General features: G+C 31.3%; 2 protein-coding genes across 9 annotated transcripts in view; one reads left to right on the forward strand and one right to left on the reverse strand.

Annotated features, from left to right (window-relative positions):
* Window positions 1–3,540, reverse strand: part of LOC127737342 (ERO1-like protein alpha) — a 28,398-nt gene extending 24,858 nt beyond the window's left edge. For all 6 annotated transcript variants that reach the window (XR_007999400.1, XM_052247954.1, XM_052247952.1 and 3 more), the window contains exon 1: window positions 3,326–3,540. Coding sequence is in view for 5 of the 6 variants with exons in the window: in XM_052247954.1 (XP_052103914.1) it covers window positions 3,326–3,430 (105 nt within the window). In the remaining variant the exon portion in view is untranslated. The remainder of the gene's footprint in view (window positions 1–3,325) is intronic.
* Window positions 3,541–3,697: 157 nt separating this feature from the next.
* LOC127737344 (protein arginine methyltransferase NDUFAF7, mitochondrial-like) lies at window positions 3,698–26,380 on the forward strand. 3 transcript variants are annotated; one of them, XM_052247958.1, is made up of 10 exons: window positions 3,698–3,826; window positions 8,601–8,746; window positions 12,372–12,452; window positions 13,646–13,756; window positions 16,266–16,595; window positions 18,388–18,510; window positions 20,210–20,362; window positions 20,827–20,938; window positions 21,182–21,249; window positions 26,148–26,380. In XM_052247958.1, the coding sequence occupies exons 1-10, from the start codon at window positions 3,775–3,777 to the stop codon at window positions 26,325–26,327; spliced, it is 1,356 nt and encodes a 451-aa protein (XP_052103918.1). In that variant the 5' UTR covers window positions 3,698–3,774; the 3' UTR covers window positions 26,328–26,380. The 3 variants fall into 3 exon arrangements, with proteins under 3 accessions (XP_052103918.1, XP_052103920.1, XP_052103919.1); XM_052247960.1 differs by having other exon boundaries at window positions 3,700–3,769; XM_052247959.1 differs by lacking the exon at window positions 3,698–3,826 and adding an exon at window positions 3,976–4,152.
* Window positions 26,381–27,725: the final 1,345 nt, after the last annotated feature.

Raw genomic sequence — 27,725 nt, forward strand, 5'->3', positions numbered from 1 at the left:
TAACAATTTTCAAATATATATATTCTTACAAGAGACGCTGATACACTCTTCAGATTAATGTTTTTTTTAACAATTTGCACTTTAGGCAAATGCCCACGATAATTTACTCGTCTGTAAGAGAAAAATACTTGTCCAAAGTTTGTACTTATTTAAGAAATTTCTAAACTGCCTGTATGGACACCAACTCATTTCAAAGTATTCAGGTTTTCATTTCTAAGAAATAACACTAAAAAGTTTCCACATCGTAAGCTGACATTCCCTGTTTTCATATACATGTATGTACAATCATTTTTTAACCACAAAAAAGTTTTCTAGCAATGTGAATTTTGATTAATATCAAATTTGTACATCATCATTTAGCTTTAAACATGTTAAAATAAAAGTAATCTGAAGTAAGATAATGTATCATTTGTTTTTGTTTTATACATTTAAAGGACAAAGCAAGGGACACAAACATTTGTGAAATAAGTTAATGACCATAAAAACGTGTTAACAAGAGCCTGTGTCGCTCACCTGTATTTACTGATGCTTTGGAAATCATGTAAAATAAGGTTAAAATCATAATTAATAGTATTAGATATTAGATATTATAATGATATCTAAGATAATAACAAAAAACTGCAAAATTTTTGTAAAATTACTAACTCAGGGGCAGCAACCCAACAACGGGTTGTCTGATTTGTCTGAAAATTTCAGTGCAGATAAATCTAAATCTGATGAACATTTTTGCCACCTGTCAGATTTGCTCCAAATGCTTTAGTTTCAGAGATACATGTATAAACCAAAAACTGCATTTTACCCCTATGTTCTATTTTTAACCAAGTCGGCCATGATGGTTGGAAGGCGGGGTCATCGGACAAATTTTTTAAACTAGATACCCTAATAATGATTATGACCAAGTATGGTTAAATTTGTCTCAGTAGTTTCAGAGAAGAAGATTTTTGTAAAAGATTACAAAAATTTACAAAAAATTGTTAAAAATTGACTATTAAGGGCAATAACTCCTAAAGGGGTCGACTGACAATTTTGGTCATGACAACTTATTTGTAGATCTTACTTTGCTGAACATTATTGCTGTTTACAGTTTATCTCTATCTATAATAATATTCAAGATAATAACCAAAAACTGCAAAATTTCCTTAAAATTACCAATTCAGGGGCAGCAACCCAACAACAGGTTGTCAGATTTGTCTGAAAATTTCAGGGCAGATAGATCTTGACCTGATAATCAGTTTTACCCATGTCAGATTTACTCTTAATGCTTTGGTTTCAGACATATAAGCCAAAATCTACATTTTACCCCTATGTTCTATTTTTAGCCATGGCGGCCATCTTGGTTGGTTGGCGGGGTCATCGGACACATTTTTTAAACTAGATACCCTAATGATGATTGTGGCCAAGTTTGGTTAAATTTGGCCCAGTGGTTTCAGAGGAGAAGATTTTTGTAAAAAGCGAACGACGATGGACGACGGACGCCAAGTGATGAGAAAAGCTCACTTGGCCCTTTGGCCAGGTGAGCTAAAAAGCAGATTTGGTTGGTCTTTACATGTTTTACCTTCAATAATAGAGAGTTCTATTTCTATTGTTTAATTCAACTGCATATCTGCTTTAATAGGATTGTCCACAAAAATGAAAGGCAACAACCAAACCTTAAACTGATTGGCCAGTATTATCAAAATGGCTATAGTTAGAAAGAGAAAATATGGGGTCTACTAAAAATTAGTAAATTTAACTATATTGTCAAGGCTGATTTGATGACAAAAGATTCAGTATTTTCCCATGTTTTCAACAGTTTTTTGGTTCCCCATTAAACAAGTACACTGCAGCTTTTACTTGCACAAGGACTTTTATTTGTCTCTGGCAATTATGGGCAACCTTAAATGTCATACTCTGAACACAAAAAGCTTTTCCTTCTCATTTTGTTATCTCGATAACCTGAACATGCAGGACAAACTAAATCCAATGTTCAAATCTTTTTTAAACTGCCACCTTGAAGTCAAAAAAGCAAAATTAATATTAGACTGGTATCAGGAACTAACATATTACAGACATTAATGTAGAAGGTCAAATTCAGTTAAAACAACACAGAATCTCATAAATGACAATAAAATATCTTTAAAGAGAGGAAAAGGATACCCAAGGGACATTTAAAGTTTCAAACTCATAAGTCTAAAATAAACTGACAGCGCCATGGCTAAAAAAGAAAAAGACAAACAGACATGACAGACGTTTACATAAGGTTTAGGACATTTTATATCTATATGTAATAATTTGAAAGATGAGCTGACAACCCCATGATCTAACATAAAGAAGTATGAGAAAGCAGCATACATGTAAGAAATGTATAATAAAAGGGATAAGAAGATTAGTTGATGCAGCAACTACGTCTGGACTTAAATTCAGAGATTTTAGGAGGCATTATTTGCTTGATGGTGAATATTGCATGTACCGGTAAACATTGAAAAACAACACCGACATTCATGACATTATGTCATGAAATCCCTGTGAGGCAATCTTCTCTACTGGAAAAAAAATATTTTGGAATTCATGAAAATGGACATAACAGTGGTTGTCGTTTGTTGCTTTATATCATATTTGTGTTTTGTTCTTTATTTTGTACATAAATCAGGTCGTTAGTTTTCTCGTTTGAATTGTTTTACATTTGTCATTTCAGGGCCTTTTATAGCTGACTGTGTGGTATAGGCTTTGCTCAATTTTGAAGGCCGTACAGTGACCTATAGTTGTTAATTTCTGTGTCATTTGGTCTCTTGTGGAGAGTTGTCTCATTAGCAATCATACCACATCTTCTTCTTTTTGTATAAATATACTACTGTATAATTATATATAAAAAATATGGTAAAATTGAGAATGGAAATGGGGAATATGTCAAAGACACAACAACCCGACCAAAGAGCAGATAACAGCCGAAGGCCACCAATGAGTCTTCATGATCAACGCAGCCAGAAAATCCTGCACCCGGAGGTGGTCCTCAGCTGGCCCCTAAATAAAATTGTAAACTGTCACAACCAATGTTTTTTTCAATTGTGTAATAATCCTAGGGAACTTGTCATGGAGCATTTACCATCACCAGGCATTGTAAAAAAATATCTTTATAATCAATAACCCTTTATATGGGCATTTATTATTTTAAGCTCTCTTCTTTTCTTGAACTGTGGACCTGCTCCTGACTATCCTACCAAACTGGACAATGTAGCAGGGATTTTCCTTATTATATTTTTTGGGGGAATAATTAATCATCATCCTTTTATTGGACATGTACATGTACTGTAATACGGAAGAAGAAAAAAAAACAAGTGTGCCTTACCTTACAAAAACATCCCTCTGAATTGCCATTCACAGGGCCACCACTATAATTTATCGCTACAAACTCATGTAAAAATAAAAGATTCAAAATTAAGATAAGCTTCATATTAAATTACATGCCACTTTTCATGGAACTTGACATGATGTATGTTTCATCACGTTTTAGATGTTTATTTTGGTGACCTGCAACACCTCGGCGGATATTATTCCACAAAAAAAGAGTTCTTCGATTATCAAAAGTTTTAATAATCATATCATATTATAAAATAATCAATGACACAAGATATGTTTTGAATTATTCATTAATAACTGATACTTAAATATAATTTAACGAATTTCACAATATTCCTCATTGCGGATAAATATTTTAAAAACAAACGTGGCATAACTTGAAAGGATATCAACAATGACCGTAACATAACCACGGACAGAAGAGACCCCCTCAGTAATATGTCATCCTTGACATTCAGTAAAATTACACAATGTTTAGTCGGACGCAATGGTATATAGAACCATCAGGGCCATTTCTGTTTGTGCATTTTTTTTTAATGAAGAAATATTCATATTAATAAAAGAGAAATAAAATAATTTTATTGGTGTATAACAATAACAGAATACAGAATACAATATATATATATACAATATACAGATATATACAATATGTGTTTTTATTCCAATTAAGGTCCCTCAGGGGACAATGACAAGGATACAATAGGAATGATACCAGCTGACATTTACAAAATACAAATACAAAAATAAGCAAAGACAAATAAATACAAAGACATATTTTCTCAATGATAAGAGACCCATATTTTATATTTACAAAATGTGAGTAAAAAAGTGTGTCTTTTACTCTGAATATCTCTGCTAGGAATATAGTAAACTAAACCATATTATTATGTCCAAGACCATGCAATTGTAACCATGCTTACCTAGTTATAAGCAGTAATCAATACCTGTAAGTAATAACCAGGTTTGATGGAAGTGGTAAATATAACTAACTACAATATCACAGAACTGGCATATATGGAATGCTCTTAATTTATAGTAATTTAAAATTATAGTCTTTTTACCTTTTACATGTACATGTACCTGATATACTGATTTTTTTATACCACTGTAAGCAAGTTTTATAAGAAACTGTTTAGTTTTAGATAAACATGATAAACACAATATGTTTTCTTTTGCCGAGCTTGTGCTAACCTTCATATGAACTGTAAAGAAACACCCTGGGTTTTTTATTATATGAAGTTTTTATCCATCCTTATGTATGTGCGTGACATATTTATTTACCCTTTAAATAATCAAGTTTGTAATACTACAATATATGTCTTTTTTTATAATAATGGACAGTAAATTGTTTTGTTATAAATTAGGCCGTTAGTTTTCTCAATTGAATAATGTTTCACATTTTTCATGTTGGGGCCTTTTATAGCCGACTATACAGTATGGGTTTTTCTAATATTGTCGAAGGCTTATAATTGCTTACACCCACTTTATTTGAACTTTGGCGGATAGTTGTCTCATTGGCAATCATACCTCATCTCCTTATTTTTATATGGTCATCTTAATATAAAAATAAATAGATGTGGTACTAAGCTCATTTTAGATTTTAAGTGATAGTGTCTTAATGTCCTGCATTATGTATACAGTCAGTCAGTGGGGGATCGGGGGCAGGCATAGAGGGAGTAGCCCCTCTTTATACGTCAAAAGAAATAATCATATCATTTTTTTTCATGATTTATATGTACTTTTTTGCCTAAAATTGTTCAAAACATTTTTGGCGGTATATAATCAGTTTTATGGAATTAAGCCCCCCTTTCAAAAATCCTAGATCCATTGACAGTGATTGAACTGGAATGGATAGGATGGAAAGTGACTTTTCACGATTGATAATTTTATTTTTAACGAAGGCAAAAAGGACATGGATAGTATATATTGTTAAATAAGATTGTGAAGCCAAATATTAATGCCCACTGTAAAAGTGTATAGTGTTTTTGATGTTGGTGGTAGAACTATTCTAGATTCATACATTGTATGGTTTTCGTATAAAGGATGTAAAGTTCCAGAGAAAAAGGTAACTGCTAAAATTTTGCATTCCCGATAAAAGTTTCATTATTAACACAGAACAATCAACATTGTGTTTGAAACCAGTAAAAAGCATATTAATAGATGAGCATGCCAAAATAGCTGTTGGGACCCCTAATCTTTTTGGTAGTGACAAAAGGTATGTTGTCATGTTCATCTATTATGGGTCATACCAATGGTAGTGATCTCTACTAGATACCAACATGTCCATTCACCTTAATTTTTAAAATAAAATCTGAAAAATTTATTGATGTAACTAAATTCCGGTACAGTAACCCAACCACCATATAGTTTAACACATTAATTAAAAAGCTTTAAATGTGGTGGATGTTCACCTTTTCAGAAATAATTATTTAGTACAATCAATTATTAAGCTTTGATTTTATAACTTTTTTATAAAACATTTTGACTATGGAATATGTTGTTAGACTACAGTATTAGTACTTTAGAAGAAGATGAACAAGGACTTCAGAATTTGTGCACTTTGCAGTACATTTCCTATGTCACAATATAATGCTTATGTTATTAAAACACAGTATTAAAGAACCAAGTGTTCAGGGGCATCATTTACACTGATTGACCTGGGGTTAACTGGTGTAACTCATTCATAAAAAAACAACCCAAGATTGGTGTATAGAATTTAGTATCTGAACAGATGTGTTGCATATTACATGTGAAACAAACCAAATACAAATAGTAAAGCTTATTATGGAGTAGACTAGATAGTGAAATCTAATAGAAAAGAAAGGATATGGGGTATCCATCCATGACACAAAATCAGTATACGCACAGCAAAAAACACTTAAAGCAAAGTAACAGCATTTTTATTTGTTGTTCTTCATCTCAAAGTCACAGTGAGGCCTTCAACCAGTTCACATGAATTATATGTATAAAATTGAGAATGGGAATGGGGAATGTGTCAAAGAGACAACAACCCGACCACAGAACAGACAACAGCAGAAGGCCACCAACAGGTCTTCAATGCAGCGAGAAATTCCCGCACCCGGAGGCGTCCTTCAGCTGGCCCCTAAACAAATATATATACTAGTTCAGTGATAATGAACGCCATACTAAACTCCAAATTGTACACAAGAAACTAAAATTAAAAATAATACAAGACTAACAAAGGCTAGAGGCTCCTGACTTGGGACAGGCGCAAAAATGCGGCGGGGTTAAACATGTTTATGAGATCTCAACCCTCCCCCTATACCTCTAGCCAATGTAGAAAAGTAAACGCATAACAATACGCACATTAAAATTCAGTTCAAGAGAAGTCCGAGTCTGATGTCAGAAGATGTAACCAAAGAAAATAAACAAAATGACAATAATACATAAATAACAACAGACTACTAGCAGTTAACTGACATGCCAGCTCCAGACTTCAATTAAACTGATTGAAAGATTATGTCTTCATCATATGAATATCAGGCACAATCCTTCCCGTTAGGGGTTTAGTATCATACCATCATAACATATATGAGAAGAACATAACCCGTGTCATGCCAACAACTGGTTTTTAAATAAATGTGTTTAGTGCAGATGCAAAGACCCTATAAGTGAATCAATATCAACGCCAAAATATGCAATCTTTAATGACTTGACAACAGTATCGTAACTATATCCCTTCTTAATAAGTCTATTTAAAGGTTTTGTTAGTTTCAGAGGTGAATACTGACATTTTTGTGCTTTATAAAGAATATTTCCATAAAAAATTGGATGTGAAATACCTGAACGTATAAGAAGTCTGCATGTTGAGCTATATTTACGAATGATGTCCTTATACCGATGATAAAATTTAGTAAATGTTTTGACTAGTTTGTGATATCGAAAACCCTGGTGTAATAATTTTTCAGTAATACATACATTTCTCTCGTTAAAATCTAAAACATTGTTACATACACGAGCGAATCGTACAAGTTGAGATATATAAACACCGTAAGATGGTGACAAGGGAACGTCACCATCTAAAAATGGATAATTAACGATAGGAAATGAAAAATCATCTCTTTTATCATATATTTTAGTATTAAGCTTTCCGTTAATGATATAGATATCAAGATCGAGGAAAGGGCAGTGGTCATTGTTAGTATTAGCTTTTTTTTTTTTTTTATGTTTACTTAAATTTTTTTTTTAACTTCTACATATTTGAAAAATCGTGTTTTCCTTCATATTTTTTTTTTAAGTTAAAAGGAGTTCAAAGCAATGTTTAATATAACAAAGGCAAAATTGAGTTTTACATTTTTACTGTTAAGTTATAATGTTATCATAGAAAATGGGAATTATGTAGTTTTATTGTCAAATTGAACACCGAAAACGTCAATAAAAATGTTGATAAAATATCTCCAGTTATGAGGCCCAAACTGCACCTCAAAATTTTCAAATCCCTAGATTTGGCGTAACAACTCTGCCACATAATTGTCTGCACTTAAGAGATGCAGATGGTTTAAAAATTTCACTTGATAATTGCAATCATTAGTCAGTTTCATGATTTTTTCACTTTAAGAAAATTTGTGTTTTTATGCCCCGCCTATGATGGCATTTGGCATAACGGTTTTTAGTCTGGCATACTTTTGTATGGTATTCTGTCCACATAATCCTCCTTCCTGTATCAGAAAAAAAATTTATATAAAAAAACTTTTTAGTTGAATTCAAAACGGGGAAGTCCATAAAAACTGACAAAATCAAATATCAACCAATGAAATGACTGGAAAACAACTGTTATATTCCTGTCTTGAAACATGAACATAAGGGAAGAAAAATGATGGGTTTAACCTGTTTTAATAGCTGGCTAAATGTTGACGACAAATTGCTTATATTAAGATATCCTCTGTTACAGCTCTTTTCATAATGCTAGCAAGACAAAGGTTTGTTTGACTTGCTTGCTTTGTTTGTATAAATGTTTGCTCAAGCATTGTAATTGATATTGACATGTTAAAACAATATAAGTAGGCGGAGTTAAACCTGTGTATAGGTAAATTTGATTATTTGATAATGTCCAATCAAATTTAAATATAATGTATACAAGTTTAAATCCGCCTTTTTATGTTATTTTCAGATGTCAATCTTAATTACAATACTTGAGCAAACATTGATACAAACAAAGCAAGCAAGCCAAACAAACCTTTGTCTTGCTAGCATTATGAAAAGAGCTGTAAACTGATCATAATTCTTTGTTTCATTCATTACAGGCTTAAGATTATTAAAACATGGAAGAAGTTACTGCACAAAGCTGAAGGAAAATAAAATAATGAAGGGCTTGATGAATAAAATAAAGGCAACAGGTCCCCTTACAGTTACTGATTACATGAGAGAAGTTCTCACCAGTCCATCAGAGGTACTGATAAAAAAATAAGGAGATATGGTATAATTGCTAATGAGACAGCTATTCAGTAAAAGTCCAAATGAAGGATGTAAGCAATTTTAGGAAACGGAAGTTATTTTCCACTTAACTTACATATTCTTATTGGTTTTACAACTTTAGAGATGAACGTCATATACACAAAATCAATGGCAATATTACGTTACAGTTGCACTATGTAATATGGGAAATAATGTTCATTTGTGAAAAACAATGGCTGTTGGAATGATTTCATACATGTATATGAAATATGTGAGCTTTTGCCATCACTTTGCATCCATCTGTCATCTATCATCCGTCGTCTGTTTTCTTAAAACACTTTCTCCTCTGAAACTTTTTAATGGATTAAGCAAAGTTTGTCTGCTTCATCTATAAGATGTCTACTATATAGTTTGTGATTTTTCTCCTGGTTGATCCACTGGCATGGCTGCCTTGTTTAAAATTAGAACTACAGTAATGGCTAATATTGTTAAAAAGTATAGCAAATAGAGAAAAACTGACAAGGTACAAATTGTCAGCACAACAAGTTCTATGTATATCTACTCAGAAATTTAAAAAAAAATCTGTCCACCTGTTTCAGAGTTTATTCCACTGAAATGTTGAATTTGAACTTTTTTGGCATTTCCTTGCCATTGTTTCAAAAACTATAAGATCTATGTTAAAAATGATATAAATGATCAGCATGACCAGATGTATCCACCCTGAAAATTGGAGAAAAAATCTAACTGCTTGTTTTGAAGTTATTGCCCCTGACATATCAATTTTTACCTAATTTTAGAAGTTATTGGCTGTTATTGTGAAATTGTAGGAGCTAGGTTAAAGTGTTTATTGCAAAAATGATCTATTAACCCTGAAAATTTCAGAACAATATGCCAACCTGATTTTGAGTTGGTACCCCTGCAATATTCCTTTTTCAAAACTTTGCATTTTATTTGCTGTTATTTTGACTATAGGAGCTAGGTTAAAAGTGTATACTGCAAAAATGATCAGCATGACAAGATCTATCAATTCTTTTATTTTTGACAACCAGTTTTGGATTGATTGCCTCTGAAGTGTTTATTTTTACTTTTTTGCAATTTTGGCTGTTATAAACTATAGAAGGTAGGTTAAACATGTAAATTGCAAAACTGATCAGCAACACAAAGAGTAACTATAGGATGTGCATAAAAAGTCCTAATAAGCAAACAGACAATATTTTCATCAGATGAGCGATACAGGCACAAGTGTGCCACTTCTTTTCTCTTATAGCTGAAATATATTTTTTTAGAGGCTAATATTTAACCGAAACAGGTCAGGCTATGAATTATCACCTGGCACGGTTAATTATGTGTTTTTGGCATATCCTATATTTTAGAGGTTAATATTTATGTATAAATAGTGTTTGCTTGTATTTGGGTGACAAATTTTTATTCTGTAACATTACTATGGAATTGAACTAGGGAATTAAAATAGATTATTGTATGTTTGTTTTACTCAGACTACTTTTACCAATTTTAAATCTTGAAAAAATTAAACATTAGTAGATACAATTACGGCGCTGCTTTACAGTAGTTATTCTCATGTATTATTAGTTACATGGTGTGTTAGTGACCTAATACGATATATATGGGGTCAGAAAATTCCATATATTGAATCCCCATATGGAATTTACTGACCTCATTTATATCGTATTAGGTCACTAGCATACTGTGTAACGAACTTATCTTACCGACTATCTTCACATGTGGTATTTAGACTAGCGGCCTATCAAAGTGATTAAGTCTTCAATACTTAGTATTAAGAACCTACTTCCATTGGTCTATACAAAAAACAAATGCCAACAATAACAACTTGTTAGCTTTAAATTTGTTTTATGAATTTATTTCAATCGTTCATTATCAATTTCTTCGTCTGTTGAAACCTGTCAGATTTCTTTTTTGTTTTGAAAGGGAAGTAACTCCTTACTAACCCAATATGGTAACTAACCCCATATTGTAACTAACCAGGCATGGGGCGAATTACATTGCAATGTAATGCATTACATTACAATTACTTTGACAAAACCATGCATTAAATTACAATTACATGCATTTATCAAAGTAATGCATTAAATTACAGTTACTTTTGCAAAGTAATGCATTGAAATACACATTACATTTTTAAATTTTATTATCAAGTGAAAAGAAAAATCAAGCATTTTGAAAAACAACATGAAATCACAAAAGATTCTAGCATATCCTTGGCTTTAGTATGAATAAGTTTAGACGAGAGATGTTTTCTGCTTGGAGTTTAAATTTTGGGTCAAGATTTTACAACGTTCTTGAAGTTTTGGCTATCAATTGTAGCAAACAGATGTAAAGTTTCAATATATAATACATATCTGTGTTTTTCTAAAAAGAAGTGACAGAGATGAAGTTTAATCTTCATTTTAACTTAATGTTAACTTTTCTTTTATAAATATATATTTGTTTTTGTTTTTTGTTTTTAATTTCAATCAAAATATTTATTGAGAAATTCTTTCCTAATTATAAAATAAACACAGAACTTAATTTATGACCAAATGTTGTTGATTGTAAAACAAACTAATTAGTGTTTTATGACAATGTTCAATTATCTGTTATTTAATTATGACAAGGTACTCTCTGATCTTTTGACAACAATGGAACACTTTTACAGTAATGCTTTTCAAATATCAATCTTTTTATGCAGGAAATGAAATAAAATGAAATAAAAAACTAAGTAAGAGAATGATAATTCCATTCTTTATGATTAAGTACAAGTGGGTAAAGTCTGAAAAATAAATAGAAAATCAATATTCAAATGATAACTTTTTAGTTAATCAAGCAATCTAATATTCTGCTTTTGTTAAATATCAAACAATCTGTTAAAAGATATATATATAGTATCAGAAAAAAGTAATGCCATGTAATGCATGAAATTACACAACTTTTTGCTAAAGTAATGCATTAAATTACAATTACATGTAATGCTAAAATTGCTGAATTACACATTACATGCAATTACTTGGAAAAATGTAATGCATTACCATGCATTACAATTACAAATTTGCATAACCCCATGCCTGTAACTAACCCCATATTTTTTAGGACACCCTATATCAAATATATGTAGTCACCACGTGTAGTCCTTTAACCAATCATTTCCCCAGAAATCTGTAGGAGGTAAGATATAAGTATTTACAAGTATAAACATTTACATTCATACATACATACAAGTTGTTTTTGATTTGAACATACTTTATTTTTCAACTTCTTGTTTCATTCTTATGGAAAACTTGACTACTTCATTTGATTACATATGTTTTGTGGTTTGTAATGCAAGTAGTTAATTATTAAAATTATTTAACTGCATGTGACCCAAAATTTATTAAGAAAACAGCAGATAGCCAGATCTGGATTGTAACCCACTGGAGTGTCACTGTGTCACCAAATGATTATAAATATCATAGAATTTCATTAGCCAGAAGGGACACAATGTACAATGGTTAAGGATGGCCAATACATTGCTGTCTACCTACAATATAAAGCTTTTAACTTTTGATATATTTGTTTTGCCTATCTGCCAATGATACTCATGGTTAGTGTGATTGTTTCTGTTACAGGGGTATTATATGACAAGGGATGTCTTTGGACAGGAAGGAGACTTTATAACATCACCTGAGATCAGTCAGATGTTTGGTGAGGTATAAATATTTAATAATTAAATACTTTGATATGATTAGAAAAGCAATAATTTTATGCTGACCTCAATAATTGAAATAAAATTTATTGTAACCCATGCTACAAAGTAGTCAGTATAGATATTTTTAACTCATTTGATGGTTCATCAGTCAGTCAGTCTGTCCTACAGTCTGTCTATCATCTTTTTTTCCAAATGTTAAATATGGCAACCTTACTTGGATATATGGTCACATATTGATATTGCGGTCACTACATCCTAGGTCAGTGTCATAGTTACTTATGATAGACTGAAATTTATGAAGGAGAGTGATTTCACTATACTAACCTATGCTGATTCAGACTGAGGCTTACCTGGCACCCTTCCCCTCCTAAAAACAGTAAAAGATTCAAATTTATAGGTAAAATTACAGCCAATTTTTTATCATAATATTGTCCTCCATCTAATTCTGATATTCTCATGAGAAGAATATCCCTATTGATTTTGAAGTCAATATGTCTGAGGTTAAGTTCACAGAAAGAGACTGAATTTTTGCAGGAAAGAAGTTCCTGGATGTTTCGGGTGCTATCAACCGTTTCCTATATACAATTCTATATAAAGGGTAATTCCCAGAATAAAAATAGGGGTGGAGGGACTTCCCTGTTATTTAAATACTTGATGAAAAGTAATGTTTTTTGTATTTGACAATGCAAAGGTGTTTAAGCTTTTAGTTCAAGCATGTTTAATGATCAAAATGATTTCAAGAATTGGAATAGATAGGTAGATATACTTTTTTTAAGGGGAGACAACTCTAGAAAATTAATTTTTTTCTAAAAGAAAATTGAAAACTAGATTTTAGCTACTGGAGCTTTTTTGGAGCAGGTTAATGTATCCTTGAAAGAAACATTTTGAAAAGATAAGGTAAAAATCTTTTAGATTCATACAGTTTTCATTATCTGAAATATGCTTTTAACATGTTAATATGTGTATACGCATGATTTCAATTTTTTCGTGATTTGAGATTGCTTAAATTTTTTATCATTTTCATTTGGCGGCCTCCATGATTTTTATGGAAAAATGAAAAATTTCTGGTAACACTGAATTCAGATAGAAATGCATTATTTTTATAACAAGTTATAGGTTCTTCAACAAACTTATACAGGATAAAGTTTAATTATAATGTGAGTAAATTAGCATTAATTGTAGTCTTTATTTTAGATGATTGGTATTTGGTTTGTAGATGAATGGATGAAGAACAAGTCGCCATCTCCTGTACAGCTAGTAGAATTAGGTCCAGGAAGGGGAACATTGGCTGATGATATACTCAGAGTATGTACCCAGTAATTTATCATTATATGATATACTCAGAGTATGTACCCAGTAATTTATCATTATATGATATACTCAGAGTATGTACCCAGTAATTTATCATTATATGATATACTCAGAGTACATACCTAGTAATTTATCATTATATGATATACTCAGAGTTTTTACACAATTATTCATCTTTATATGATATACTCAGAGTATGTACTCAGTAATTCATCATTACATGATATACTCAGAGTATTTACACAATAATTCATCATATGATATACTCAGAGTATGTACCCAGTAATTCATCATTATATGATATACGCAGAGTATGTACCCAGTAATTCATCTTTATATGATATACTCAGAGTACGTTCCCAGTAATTCATCATTATATGATATACTCAGAGTACATACCCAGTAATTCATCGTTATATGATATACTCAGAGCACTTACACAGTAATTCATCAGTATATGATATACTCAGAGTACATACCCAGTAATTCATCATTATATGATATACTCAGAGTACTTACACAGAAATTTATCATTATATGATATACTCAGAGTACTTACACAGTAATTTATCATATGATATACTCAGAGTATGTACCCAGTAATTCATCATTATATGATATACTCAGAGCACTTACACAGTAATTCATCAGTATATGATATACTCAGAGTACATACCCAGTAATTAATCATTATATGATATACTCAGAGTACTTACACAGTAATTCATCATTATATGATATACTCAGAGTATTTACACAGTAATTCATCATATGATATACTCAGAGTATGTACCCAGTAATTCATCATTATATGATATATGCAGAGTATGTACCCAGTAATTCATCTTTATATGATATACTCAGAGTACGTACCCAGTAATTCATCATTATATGATATACTCAGAGTACATACCCAGTAATTCATCGTTATATGATATACTCAGAGCACTTACACAGTAATTCATCAGTATATGATATACTTAGAGTACATACACAGTAATTCATCATTATATGATATACTCAGAGTACTTACACAATAATTTATCATTATATGATATACTCTGAGTACTTACACAGTAATTTATCATATGATATACTCAGAGTATGTACCCAGTAATTCATCAGTATATGATATACTCAGAGCGCTTACACAGTAATTCATCAGTATATGATATACTCAGAGTACATACCCAGTAATTCATCATTATATGATATACTCAGAGCACTTACACAGTAATTCATCAGTATATGATATACTCAGAGTACATACCCAGTAATTCATCATTATATGATATACTCAGAGTACTTACACAGTAATTTATCATTATATGATATACTCAATGTATTTACTTAGGAATTTTTGTCATTATCTTATACACCCTGCCTGACAGTCCATCGCAATTTTGGTTTCTGGATGATAATTGTAGGGACATACTATTTAACCCCTGTCTGTCTGTTTGTTCGTATGTTTGCCCTTATGTCTACTCATCCCTTGAAATTTCTGTAGCATTTTTTTTGTGAACTACAAATCAGACTTCCTGAGATTTGTTTTCATGCTTCATGATGACATGCTATACCATTTGATGCACATCTCACATTCACAGCTTATCTACTTCCTGTTTACCTAAAAAAACTCAGTTATTCTATAATCTTACACAAAATGCCCACTTATAAGGGGCATTATTAGTGAGCAGTAGCTTATAGTTCAACCACTTAAAAAACAGCTTGACTAAAATTTTTTTTTTTAATTTGAACACAATGTTCTGAAATATAAAATAAAGGTCAAGTTCCAAATTTGACATTTTTGGTATCTTTTCGATTGTAATACAATGTAATGAACCCATTAATAGCAGTCAATTCAATTTTGACTGTTTTTGGCATTTACTGTTCAATAGTTATACCCCTTAACTATCTTTATATATAGTTTTACCCTTTGAATATCTTTAAATTTATTTTATTCTGGTTCCAGATGATAATTAGAGGACCCCTTGACAAAATATTTTTAGATTGCAACACAATGTCATGAACCATTAAATACAGGGCAAAATGGATTGATGATTTTCACTCCTCTGGTGTCATACAACAATGGGTGTTGTCAAGACATTGTCAGTGAAGTTGCATCAAAAAAAATTGGGAATGTGCAGAAAAAAATATAGAAGAATATATAATCAAAGAATTCAAATTTAGAAAAATATTCAACTCTTAACCAAACAACACTGACAATTTACTATTGTGGTATTAAAGCACGCTCATGAAATAATGTGTCATTCAGTCACTAGTGGAATATTTTTGGATATTTAAATTCTTTGATTAGTTATTCTATAATTACTTGCATAGGTTAAAGATAATTTACATTTCAAAACACTAGAGATGAAATAGAATGTTATTTCTTGGAGAATAGGTATGTTTAAACTTTTTGAAATTCCAATATATTGATGTCTTTAGATAGATAGTTCATTGTAGAAAGATATATATATAAATACAATTGCATATTTATTTTAAGGTCTTTAAAAACTTTCCAGAAATTAACGAATCAGTGTCACTTCATATGGTGGAAATCAGTCCAGCTTTGGCTCAGATACAGATAGAAAAATTAACTGGAGAAAATTTGACAAGTGAACAGTCATCAAAGTTAACAGATGGATATAATTCAGGTTTAAGTGATTTAGAAACTAATGATTCTAGTGAGAAGATATCTAAACATTATTATCAGTGTAAAACAAAGTATGGGATAAATGCATATTGGTATAAATTACTTCATGATGTGCCATCAGAACATTCTTTATACCTGGCTCACGAGTTCTTTGATGCTCTTCCTATATGTAAATTTCAGGTAAGTAGTATATTGTAATGATATAATACGTGAGATTGAAAGGAAAGGAGAGGTAAATGTCACCAAAACAGCAAACAAACAAAAAACAAGCAAAAAAGGACATTTAAAGGTCAAGATATGATTTTCATATACAACTATTCATTCCATATTACAGTGACTATATAAGATCTGACATCATCAACACCAAATCCTTAATGGACAAAAACATTGAGGAACAACAGCCCCTGACAAGGTTCCTGACTTTGGACAAAAACACTGAGAAACAACAACCCTTGACAAGGTTCCTGACTTTGGACAAAAACATTGAGGAACAACAACCCCTGACAAGGTTCCTGACTTTGGACAAGAACATTGAGGAACAACAACCCCTGACAAGGTTCCTGACTTTGGACAAAAACATTGAGGAACAACAACCCCTGACAGGGTTCCTGTATTTGGACAAAAACATTGAGGAACAACAACCCCTGACAAGGTTCCTGACTTTGGACAAGAACATTGAGGAACAACAACCCCTGACAAGGTTCCTGACTTTGGACAAAAACATTAAGGAACAACAACCCCTGACAAGGTTCCTGACTTTGGACAAAAACATTGAGGAACAACAACCCTTGACAAGGTTCCTGACTTTGGACAAAAACATTGAGGAACAACAACCCCTGACAAGGTTCCTGACTTTGGACAAAAACATTGAGGAACAACAACCCCTGACAAGGTTCCTGACTTTGGACAAAAACATTAAGGAACAACAACCCCTGACAAAGGTAGTAGGGTTGTATTAGTTCTGTAATTAATCATCTCTATTATGGTTACTGACATTGTAAAATGTACAGAAAAAAATAGACAATAAAAATCAGTCCAAAAAACATTATAAAAATAAGGAGATGTGGTATGATTGCCAATGAGACAACTATCCACTTAAGTTCAAATGAAGTGGATGTAAGCAATTATAGGCAACCAAACAGTCTTCAACAATGAGAAAAACTCATACCGTATAGTCGGCTATAAAAGGCCCAGACATGAAAAATTTGAAACAATTCAATTGAGAAAACTAACAGCCTAATTTATAACAAAATAATTACGAAAAAAACAAATATGACATACATGAACCAATGACAACCACTGAACTACAAGCTCCTGACTTGGTACAGGCACATAAAGAATGTGGCAGGGTCAAACATGTTTGTGAGTGCTCACCCTCCCCTAACCATTGCTCTTTTCATGATTTTCTAGGACCTAACCTGTTTCCAAGGTTTTATTTTTTTGTGTTTTGTCCCTGAAATTTCAGATTATTGAATTTGATCAGATTGATGAGAAGAGATGTTAAAGTAATTAATCTAAATGGTGAAAATAGTACCCTTGCAGAAATTTCTCACTTCTTACTGTTTATATCAATGCTTCATATTAGAGCTGAAAGCAAGCTCAGAGTAAATTATCTGATATAGAATATGTTGCATCTTATATTTTTCGTATTAATGACTGTACTTCTATATAGATTTTAAAACTACAACATTCTGTTGCTGAAGATTAACTTTATTTCATAAGAAACAAGTTGAAAATTTAGAATTAATCTTTTACTTACTTGGATTATTATTTGTTTAAGAAACTCTGCAATTTTGTCCATTTTAGTCCAATTGTTTTAGGAGGATATTCCAGTTTTGTCTCTTCAGTGATTAATAGATTTTAATGTAATCCTTTATTTTTGAAACATGGTAAAATATACACAATCAATGACTTGTAACCACTTTTCTGTATATTATTATTTTTACTAATAACTGATTATTTTTTACAACAGAAGACTGCAGATAAAGGTTGGTGTGAAGTAATGATAGATATAAATCCAGATACTGAGTCACCAAACCAGTTTAGATTTGTATTGTCTCCTGGATCAACTCCCAACTCTACTGGATATTTAAGGGTAATTATAATGTTTTGTAAGAATATTATATTTTGATGTCCCCTTTAGATTTGTACTATTGTCTCCTTGATTATCTCCCAAATCTGCAGGATATTTTTAAAAGAGTAATTAAATCTTTTTATAAGAACATTGTACTGAATGTGAACAAACAAGAGAGAAGGTGGTAGTAGTATACAGTGAAACTTTACAGTGAAATCTCTCATGTTCTCATAACCTGGCTTATTCTTTGCAGCATGTCTGCTAAAAACCTTTTAAAGCTTTGATAAAAAATATGAAGTTTTAAATGTTATGAGATAATGTTTTGGGATTAACTTTCTGGTGCTTTCGATATAGTTTTGCTGTAGACATATATTTACTAAATCAGGGCTCACACTACTTCCGAATCATAGGGAGAAGTGATTTCTCTTTTTGAAACAAATAGGGAGAAGTGGTGAGATTTGAAAGAGAAGTGCTCGTTCGCTCGCTCACGGCACTACAATGTTTTTTGATTTTTACTATAATAAAAAGGGCCATATGTATCCTATTTATCTATTTTTTTTATATTGTTCAATTTATACCTGAGTATACAATTAAAGTAACAGTTATTTCAGTTTATCATTTCTAGTTGCACAATTATATAGGTCCTCTTGTCAGAAACTACCAACTAAATATCTAGTACTAAAAGAACTTTTTTCTATGTCAAAAAGGAAAAGAAAGTATAATATATCAATTAAAATTCAATTAAAAAACTATTTATGAAATTCATTGTTTCTCATTAAAAAGATATATTAATTTAACAAAGTCAAGCAACTTTCATTAATAAAATGAAACAATGCTTATAAATTGAAATATATTCATTTAGCAAGGAGAGCAAACCAAAAGTCTGTTAATGCGTGTGGAATGTGTAATTTTCCCTTTTGGGATCATTATTCTTCTGTCAGCAGTGCCATTCGTGCATCTGTAGTAATAATAATAAGAATACGGATTTCGATCATATCTGGTCCGGTTCCGACCAATCCTGCCTCCGATCCGTAGTTTGCACAATTTTTTCAATGGCAGACGAAGAAAATTTACAAAATAAACGATGTTTGACAAGCTATTTAGAAAGGAATATGACGTTTTTAATGCAATAAATGGATTAACCATTCACTAAAGGCCTTTTTCAACATGTTCTTATGAAGTAACAAATTTATTTTGCCGAAAATGTTTTGATGTACGCTATCGAGTATCAAGTACTTGAAGTGTTAAAAAGTTGTCTGCAATCAATCTGAAAAATCCATTCTTTCTCATCTTTTCTAAAGAAATAAATCGTTAATGTCTTTGAATTTCTTTACTTATATAAATAACAAATTGCTGGTTCATTGACTTGGTAAAAATAGAAAACTGCCAATGGAGAAAGCGACTGAAAGCGAGTATTGTGAACACCAGGGTGACTAGATATCGCTTTTGACTGTCTGGCAAAGCGAAGTGACAGACGGGAAAGTGACCTCTTCGCCCCAGTCGCCTGCAAGCGTGAGCCCTGCTAAATGAATAAAAGAAGGTGTTGGCTATATGTCAACGAGACTGCAATCTGACAACACAGTAAACAAATATTGTATGATATATGAATCAGTTTTATTTATCATGCATGCAGTTCAAACTTTGTTTTTCAACTTTTCACAAATTGATGTTCTGCTTTTACATATGATATTATTGTTAAACTTTATATGATATTTTTTAGCATATAAGACCAGGTGATAAGAGGGAGCATATTGAAGTAGCTCCATACTCAGGAATGATCATTCTACAAATTGCTGAGAGAATTAAACAAAATGGAGGTTGTGCTTTAATTGCTGACTATGGTCATAATGGGGATAAAACTGATACCTTAAGGGTATGTGAATATTTATATGAAGGAATTTTGTGGGAAGGAATCAGATTATGATTTGATCAAATTATTTTTTTATAATTATAAGGTTATTTCAACTCTATAAGATAAAATGAATGTAAAAAATGGCTGTTAACTACTTTTCAGTGACACTGTTAGAAGATAGACAAAATATTTTTGTGCTAATCCAAGAGATTTTGCCTTTTCAAATTCAAATGTTTTACTCTGCTCTGCTTTCTGCAATATTTTTAGGAGTTCTTAGTAAGAGGTATTTATTGCCATATACACACAGTAGTATTACATCCATCAATTGCTGCCTTTCATTATGCATTGCTGCCAAGCAGACAATACAAATTATTGTGAACTGGAAGAATATTTATTAGGGGAGATAATCCAGTATTTTTTATAGGATTATCTCCCATTAATTGAATGCTGTTTGTAGCTTTTCTTTATTGTTAATTATATTTTAGAGTTTTAAGCAGCATAGACTACATGATGTTTTATGTGACCCAGGAACAGCTGATTTAACAGCAGATGTAGATTTCTCATTTTTCCGTCACCTTTGCCTATCAACTAAATCAAGTTAGTTACTTATTTATTATAGACTGAATACAAACTATTGTATGAAATATATATTTTTTGGATTTGTTTTTAATTTTAGTTGAGATTTTGTATATGATATTATTTACTGTGATTGCACATGGATACAATGATGTTAGTTTGAAATACATGTATTATAGAGGAATTTTAAAAATATTGTTTTTTTAAATATTATCTCATATTATTATATCCCTTATTTTTATATTGATATGATATCTGTTTTAGTTTCATCATTTGGACCTGTAACCCAAAGGGAATTTCTTCAGAATATGGGAATCCATCTCAGATTAAAGGTAAGAAGAATGTTATTAGAAACCTTATGACTTTCATTTTAAAAATATGTTTTTAAATTTATTTTTAAAGTTTTTACATTTAAGCAATACTGGTTTCAAATATCTGGTAAATATCATCATTCCTCCTTATAGATCAGTCTTACACCTGGTTTTAAAAATATGAAATGAAAGCTGCAACTTAATGTATCAAAGAATAAAAACAGTTGTGGACGTTAAATATGTGTAATTGAATTGGTTAACTTAATTGGTCAATTAGTTGCTTGAAGGGGATGGTTGTGATACATTTTATGATTTAACATTTGCTAAACCTTGAAAAAAAGTTTTAACTGTTACATTTTACTCCATATAAATTTTTATACGACCGCAAAAAAATTTTTGTGTCATATATTGGTATGACGTTGGCGTCGTTGTCATCGTCATCCAAAGACGCATTAGTTTTCGCACTCTAACTTTAGTTTAAGTGAATGGATCTCAATGAAATTTTACCATAAGGGTCAATACCACAAAAGGAAGATGGGGATTGATTTTGGGGGTTATGGTACCAACAGTTAAGGAATTAGGGGCCAAAAAGGGGCCAAAAATAAGCATTTTTGTAACTTCCAGACATAACTTGTGTGTAAGTGTATGGATCTCTCTGACATTGTACCACAAGGTTCCATATCACAAAGGGAATGTTGGGATTGATTTTGGGGGTAATTGCCTCCAAATTTTAGGAGTTAGGGGCTAAAAAGGGGCAAAAAACAAGCATTTTTCTAGTTTCATGACAATAACTTGTGTGTAAGTCTATGGATCTCTGACATTGTATCACAAGGTTCCATATCACAAAGGGAATGCTTGGATTGATTTTGGGGGTAATTGCTTCCAAATTTTAGGAATTAGGGGCCAAAAAGGGGCAAAAAACAAGCATTTTTCTAGTTTCATGACAATAACTTGTGTGTAAGTGTATGGATCTTTATGAAATTGTACTACAAGGTTCCATATCACAAAGGGAAAGCTGGAATTGAGTTTGGGGGTAATTGCCCAAAACGTTTAGGAATAAGGGGCCAAAAAGGGGCCAAAAATAAGCATTTTTCAAATTCCAGACAATAACTTGTGTTCAAGTGTATGGATCTCTCTGAAATTGTACTGCAAGGTACCATACCACAAAGGGAAGGCTGGGATTGATTTCGGGGGTAATTCCCCCAAAATTTTATTAATTAGGGGCCATAAAAGGGCAAAAAAACAAGCATTTTTCTAGTTTCAGGACAATAACTTGTGTGTAAGTGTATGGATCTTTATGAAATTGTACTGCAAGGTTCCATATCACAAAAAGAAAGCTGGGTTTGAGTTTGGGGGTAATTGCCGTAAACGTTTAGGAATTTGGGGCCAAAAAGGGGCAAAAAAACAAGCATTTTTCTAGTTTCCAGACAATAACTTGTGTTCAAGTGTATGGATCTCTCTGAAATTGTACTGCAAGGTACCATACCACAAAGGGAAGGCTGGGATTGAGTTTGGGGGTGTTGAATCATAAGGGGGTTCAAAAAATTTGGGAGGGGATTTTTTTTTCTATAAAATTTTCCATTTTAAATTGGTTATTTCTGATTTATATATGAAAGCAAATAATAATGATATGGTTTGAATAGATAAATTAAAAATTTTTAAGTTCTTAGACCACTTTCATTCTGTGTTAGAAACCTATGCTGTGTCAAATATTTAATTACAATCCAAATTCAGTGCTGTATCAAGCTTGAATGTTGTGTCCATACTTGCCCCAACTGTTCAGGGTTCGACCTCTGCGGTCGTATCAAGCTGCGCCCCAGCGGAGCATTTTATTACCATATAAATTGCAGTTAATTGTGTTTTTAAAGATTTAAAGAAAATGTAAAGTTTGTAACGAAAGAGAAACCAAATGACACAAAATATAGAAAGGGAAAAAAAATAAACGGCAACAATCAAAGATCTGGTTTCAACACAATACTGCATTAAAATGATTGCATTGAAAGTAAGCTCAAAGGATCAACCTACTTTTAGAGAAATTATTCCATTAAACATTTTACTATCAGTTGCTATACTTTCAAAGTGGCCAAAGACCCAATCTGGTGTAATGTACCAAGTAAATTTTCTCGAATATCAATATAGAAAAAGATTGTAAGGTTTCCAACCACAAATATACAAATTAATACTACCTATGGTCCCCTTAATTATAACTCCCATGATTTAGTAACAGCAGTAAAGCTAAGTAAATATTATCAAGCTTATGGTTTTAAACATTTTTCTGTTGGAATATGATATTTTGTAGGTTTTATTACTAAATAAGGAATTGTAATAACTACAAAAGATATTGTTACACTTAAATTTTTTCAAAGACAATTCAATTACAGAATGATTTTTTGATTCAGCCATGCTGGATCTATGCGATCACTCTGGTTTTGGAGATGGTGCAGAATACTAAGTTGAAGACATATCATGAAACAAATTATGTGTTTTTATGACTTGTAGAAACTTTCTACACCATTTTAATCATCAACTGCAAACTTTTGACATGTTATTTGCCCTTAAATTAAGAAAAGATTGGTCGAATAGTGACTTTATTTAAGATATACACTTGCATATAATTCCTTTCTAAATCAAAATTTATGATGATTTACTATTTATGAATTAATTTGAAAAAGTATTTGTACATCAATTGAATCAGTTGAAAAGAATTTTGAAAGTATTATATTAGTATCTTGTACTTGTGTAAATTATTGTTCAATGAAATGTAGGTCAACATGTGTATTAATATATCTAAGTTGATTCCCACACTTTTTTGAAATGGTATTACTCCAATTCTTTCGATAGGCAAGTAAGAGTCAGAATGATTATTAACTGTCATGATTTTCAAATAAGTATTAATTAGGAACAACCCCAGACTTAAGTCAAAACAGTTAATATCTCATGACCTGTTACATAATTAAATAGACACAATTTATTACACACCTAACTGAATACACACATTCTTGACCTCAATAGTAAACCTATATATGTATTATTAGTCCCCTACCCAAGAAGTCGAAGGGGACTTTAGGTTTGCAATCCGTCTGTCTGTCTGTCTGTCTGTCTGTCCATCCGTCAGTCCGGCAAATAAGTTTTCCACACTTTTTTTCTTCATGCTTGAAGATATTGATTTGATATTTGGTGTACTGTTTTATTATGACAAGTTACAGATCAAGTTCCAATTTGTTCCGGTCTGATGATTTTGTGCAGAGTTGTGGTCCTTTGACTTAGAAAATTCACTCAAATAATAAGTTTTTCCGCATTTTTTTTTGTCATGCTTGAAGATATTGATTTGAAAATTGGTATATAGTTTTATCATGACAAGTTACGGTTTAAGTTTGAATTTTGTTCCGGTCTGATGATTTTGTGCAGAGTTATGGTCCTTGGACTTTGAAAATTCACTCAAATAATAAGTTTTCAGCACTTTTTTTTTGTCATGCTTGAAGATATTGATTTGAAAATTGGTATATAGTTTTATCATGACAAGTTACGGTTTAAGTTTGAATTTTGTTCCGGTCTGATGATTTTGTGCAGAGTTATGGTCCTTGGACTTTGAAAATTCACTCAAATAATAAGTTTTCCGCACTTTTTTTCGTCATGCTTGAAGATATTGATTTGAAAATTGGTATATAGTTTTATCATGACAAGTTCAAATCAAGTTTGAATTTTGTTACGGTCTGATGATTTTGTGCAGAGAAATGGTCCTTGGACTTAAAAAATTCACTTAAATAATCAGTTTTCAACACTTTTTTTCGTCATGCTTGAAGATATTGACTTAATATTTGTTATATAGTTTACACCATGACAAGTTATAGATCAAGTTGGAATTTTGTTCCAATGCAATGAATTTTTAACAGGTAGGGGACTATGTATTGCCATGCAATACTCACAGAATGCTTGTTTATTTTGATCTACACTACATTAAAATATTCTGTAATTTTTGCTAGCTAGCTGAATGATTAATCTGATGTGGTTTTTTTTTTCAAAGAAAATACTTAAAATCACTAAATGAAAAAAATATGTATAAAAAATGCAAGCAAATTTTATTTTACTTGTAAAATCAGTGCCATTATCATCTGACATAAGTCAATAATAAAGTCCTAATTAATTGGTTACAATTATCAGCAATTTGGTTGAAATATTAAACAAAATTGCATAACTCTTACCTGAGCATTTTCTGCAATAAAATTTATATGTTTGTTTTACATTTATATCCAATTATATTTCTATTTAACAGTAATTGGAAATATCTCAGCATTAGGTATTTGTACATTCAGATTTGAATACAGGAAATGTTTTTTTGCTTAATGAAGAATGAACACCAATTTAGATAAAAAATGGTTATTTTTTTTTATTTTTGTTGTTGAGAAAGTGCATTTATAAGGCCTTTTTCTGGAAATTATTAAACCTGTCATTATTAATGGCATATAAAAATATATTACTTGTTTGATGATTTTCCTTTCCATTCTTGTCAAAAATAAAATCTGACAGAGTCTAAAATTGAAAGATCAGTATATATCTCTATATTTGCATCAATATTGCGAAATTCCCTACCTTTGGACAATAACATAGACATTTTACAGTAAGATTGGAAATGAAAAGAGAAAAAAATTTAGAAAAAAGTATGGTCAGAAAGAATATCAGACTAGCTATGAATATGGCTGGATCACAACATCAACGATGCTTTAATTTTTTGGTGAGATTACGTAAAGCAGAAATATCATATCTGTAAACTTTGATGAAAATAGTTCTTATGTGAACCAAGAACAACAGTAATTTGTTTTTCAGTTGATATTGATTTCAATGTTTTATATGATGATTAATTTTAAATTATTGTATTCAAGCAGTCCAGAAATTTTGACTTTTTATATCTTTATTTCCAGATGCTTATGCAAGGTAAAGATCAGGCCACCAAGAAGACTTTAATATCAGGATTTGATATGATTACTAATCCAGAAAAGATGGGAGACAGATTTAAATTCTTTGCCATGCTACAGAAGAAAGACTATAATGATCCTCCATCGGGATTTAACAATTTGTCTTTTCAAATTCCTGTCAGATAAAAATACATTATTGAACTGTTATCTGAAGCATAAATAAAATAATATACATTCAAGCAATGTTCTCAGAGTCTTTTAAGGTCCCATCTTGTGACAGTATTGTTGTGTGATATTAATTGATAGAATAGGTAATCCAAGAATTCAAAACCCTTGTGTTTAATGTTACATTTTTTTTTTAATTTGAATTATTAGATTAGATATTTATCTCTATATATGACTTTTAAAAAGGAAGAAAAGGCAATCAAAACCCTTATGTTTAATGCAGGCTTGATAGCTAAAGCTTCCAAGCCTCATTTCTACTTTTGAGAGTTTGACCAAATTATTGGAGTTAGATGAACTTTCTTTAATGTTATATACTCAGATATTTAAGTTACAAAATGATTTGTATGTGTATAACCATACTTGTAAAGAAAACTATTGTATTGAAAATTACATATAAAGGGCATGGTGTATGAATATATCTGTTCTAAAAAATAGCTACAATTATGAACAAAGGAAGATAACTCCAATCCAAATGTGTCTCATTTTGATTGATATAATTCAATGTTTAATTTAAAGTTCACATTGCAAAATGAAAGCAATCTTTTCCCTTCAGTGCTCACATGCATTTTTACTGGGAGATCTTGATATTTTATTGCAGTAAATGTAATCTGATGGGGATTCATTATTGTTTGTGAGATACCAAATGTTTTAGACTTCATGGGAAAGAGGAAACCATGAATTCAAGTGTTCAGCCAAGTACATATTTCCTATAAACTGGCATGCATAATTGTAAAAACCACAAAATTAAATTTCCATGGAAATAAAATTTTACCTCATTTCATGAAAATTGGTACTCACTCCACGTTGTCAGCTGTATAAAAATAAGAAGATGTGGTGTGATTGCCGATAAGACAACCATCTACAAGAGACTGGATGATGTGTATGTAAGCAACTATAGGTCACCTTATGGTCTTCAACAATGAGTAAAATCTCTACCATCTAGTCAGCTATAAAAGGTAACCATATCACGAAATGTGAAACAATTCAAATGAGAAAACCAGAAGCATGATGTATGTACAAAACAAAAAACAAAAAACAAAACAGACAGCAACCAATTCAATGACAGCCACTGAATTACAAGCTCCAGAATAGTGTTCAGCACACAAAACAGTTTATTTGGATGAGTTGGATGCCCTTTTGTAGGAAAAATTTGGTTGATTATATAGGGAATCACTGAAGCATGACTGGAATGGGCCCCCCTTTAGGTCAGTCAGCAGCCCCCCCCCCCCCTTATGAAAAGTTTTGGATCTGCCACTGTTCTCATCTAATAAAGTGGGAATATTGGCTTGATGTTCATGATAAGATTTATAGGTTGCAATTCTGTAAATATAGACAATGCAATTTCCTATAGTAACTCCT

Source organism: Mytilus californianus, unplaced genomic scaffold (assembly GCF_021869535.1).
Source record: "Mytilus californianus isolate M0D057914Y unplaced genomic scaffold, xbMytCali1.0.p SCAF_4, whole genome shotgun sequence".
In the NCBI taxonomy this organism is placed as follows: domain Eukaryota; kingdom Metazoa; phylum Mollusca; class Bivalvia; order Mytilida; family Mytilidae; genus Mytilus; species Mytilus californianus.

Bases quoted from the DNA above. Each gene is read 5' to 3' on its own strand.
- LOC127737344 (XM_052247958.1), top strand. From the start codon at position 3,775: ATGTCATCCTTGACATTCAGTAAAATTACACAATGTTTAGTCGGACGC. The intron at 3,827-8,600 runs GTATATAGAACC...CATTCATTACAG, and splicing joins ATGTTTAGTCGGACGCAATG to GCTTAAGATTATTAAAACAT. The intron at 16,596-18,387 runs GTAAGTAGTATA...TTTTTACAACAG, and splicing joins TTCCTATATGTAAATTTCAG to AAGACTGCAGATAAAGGTTG.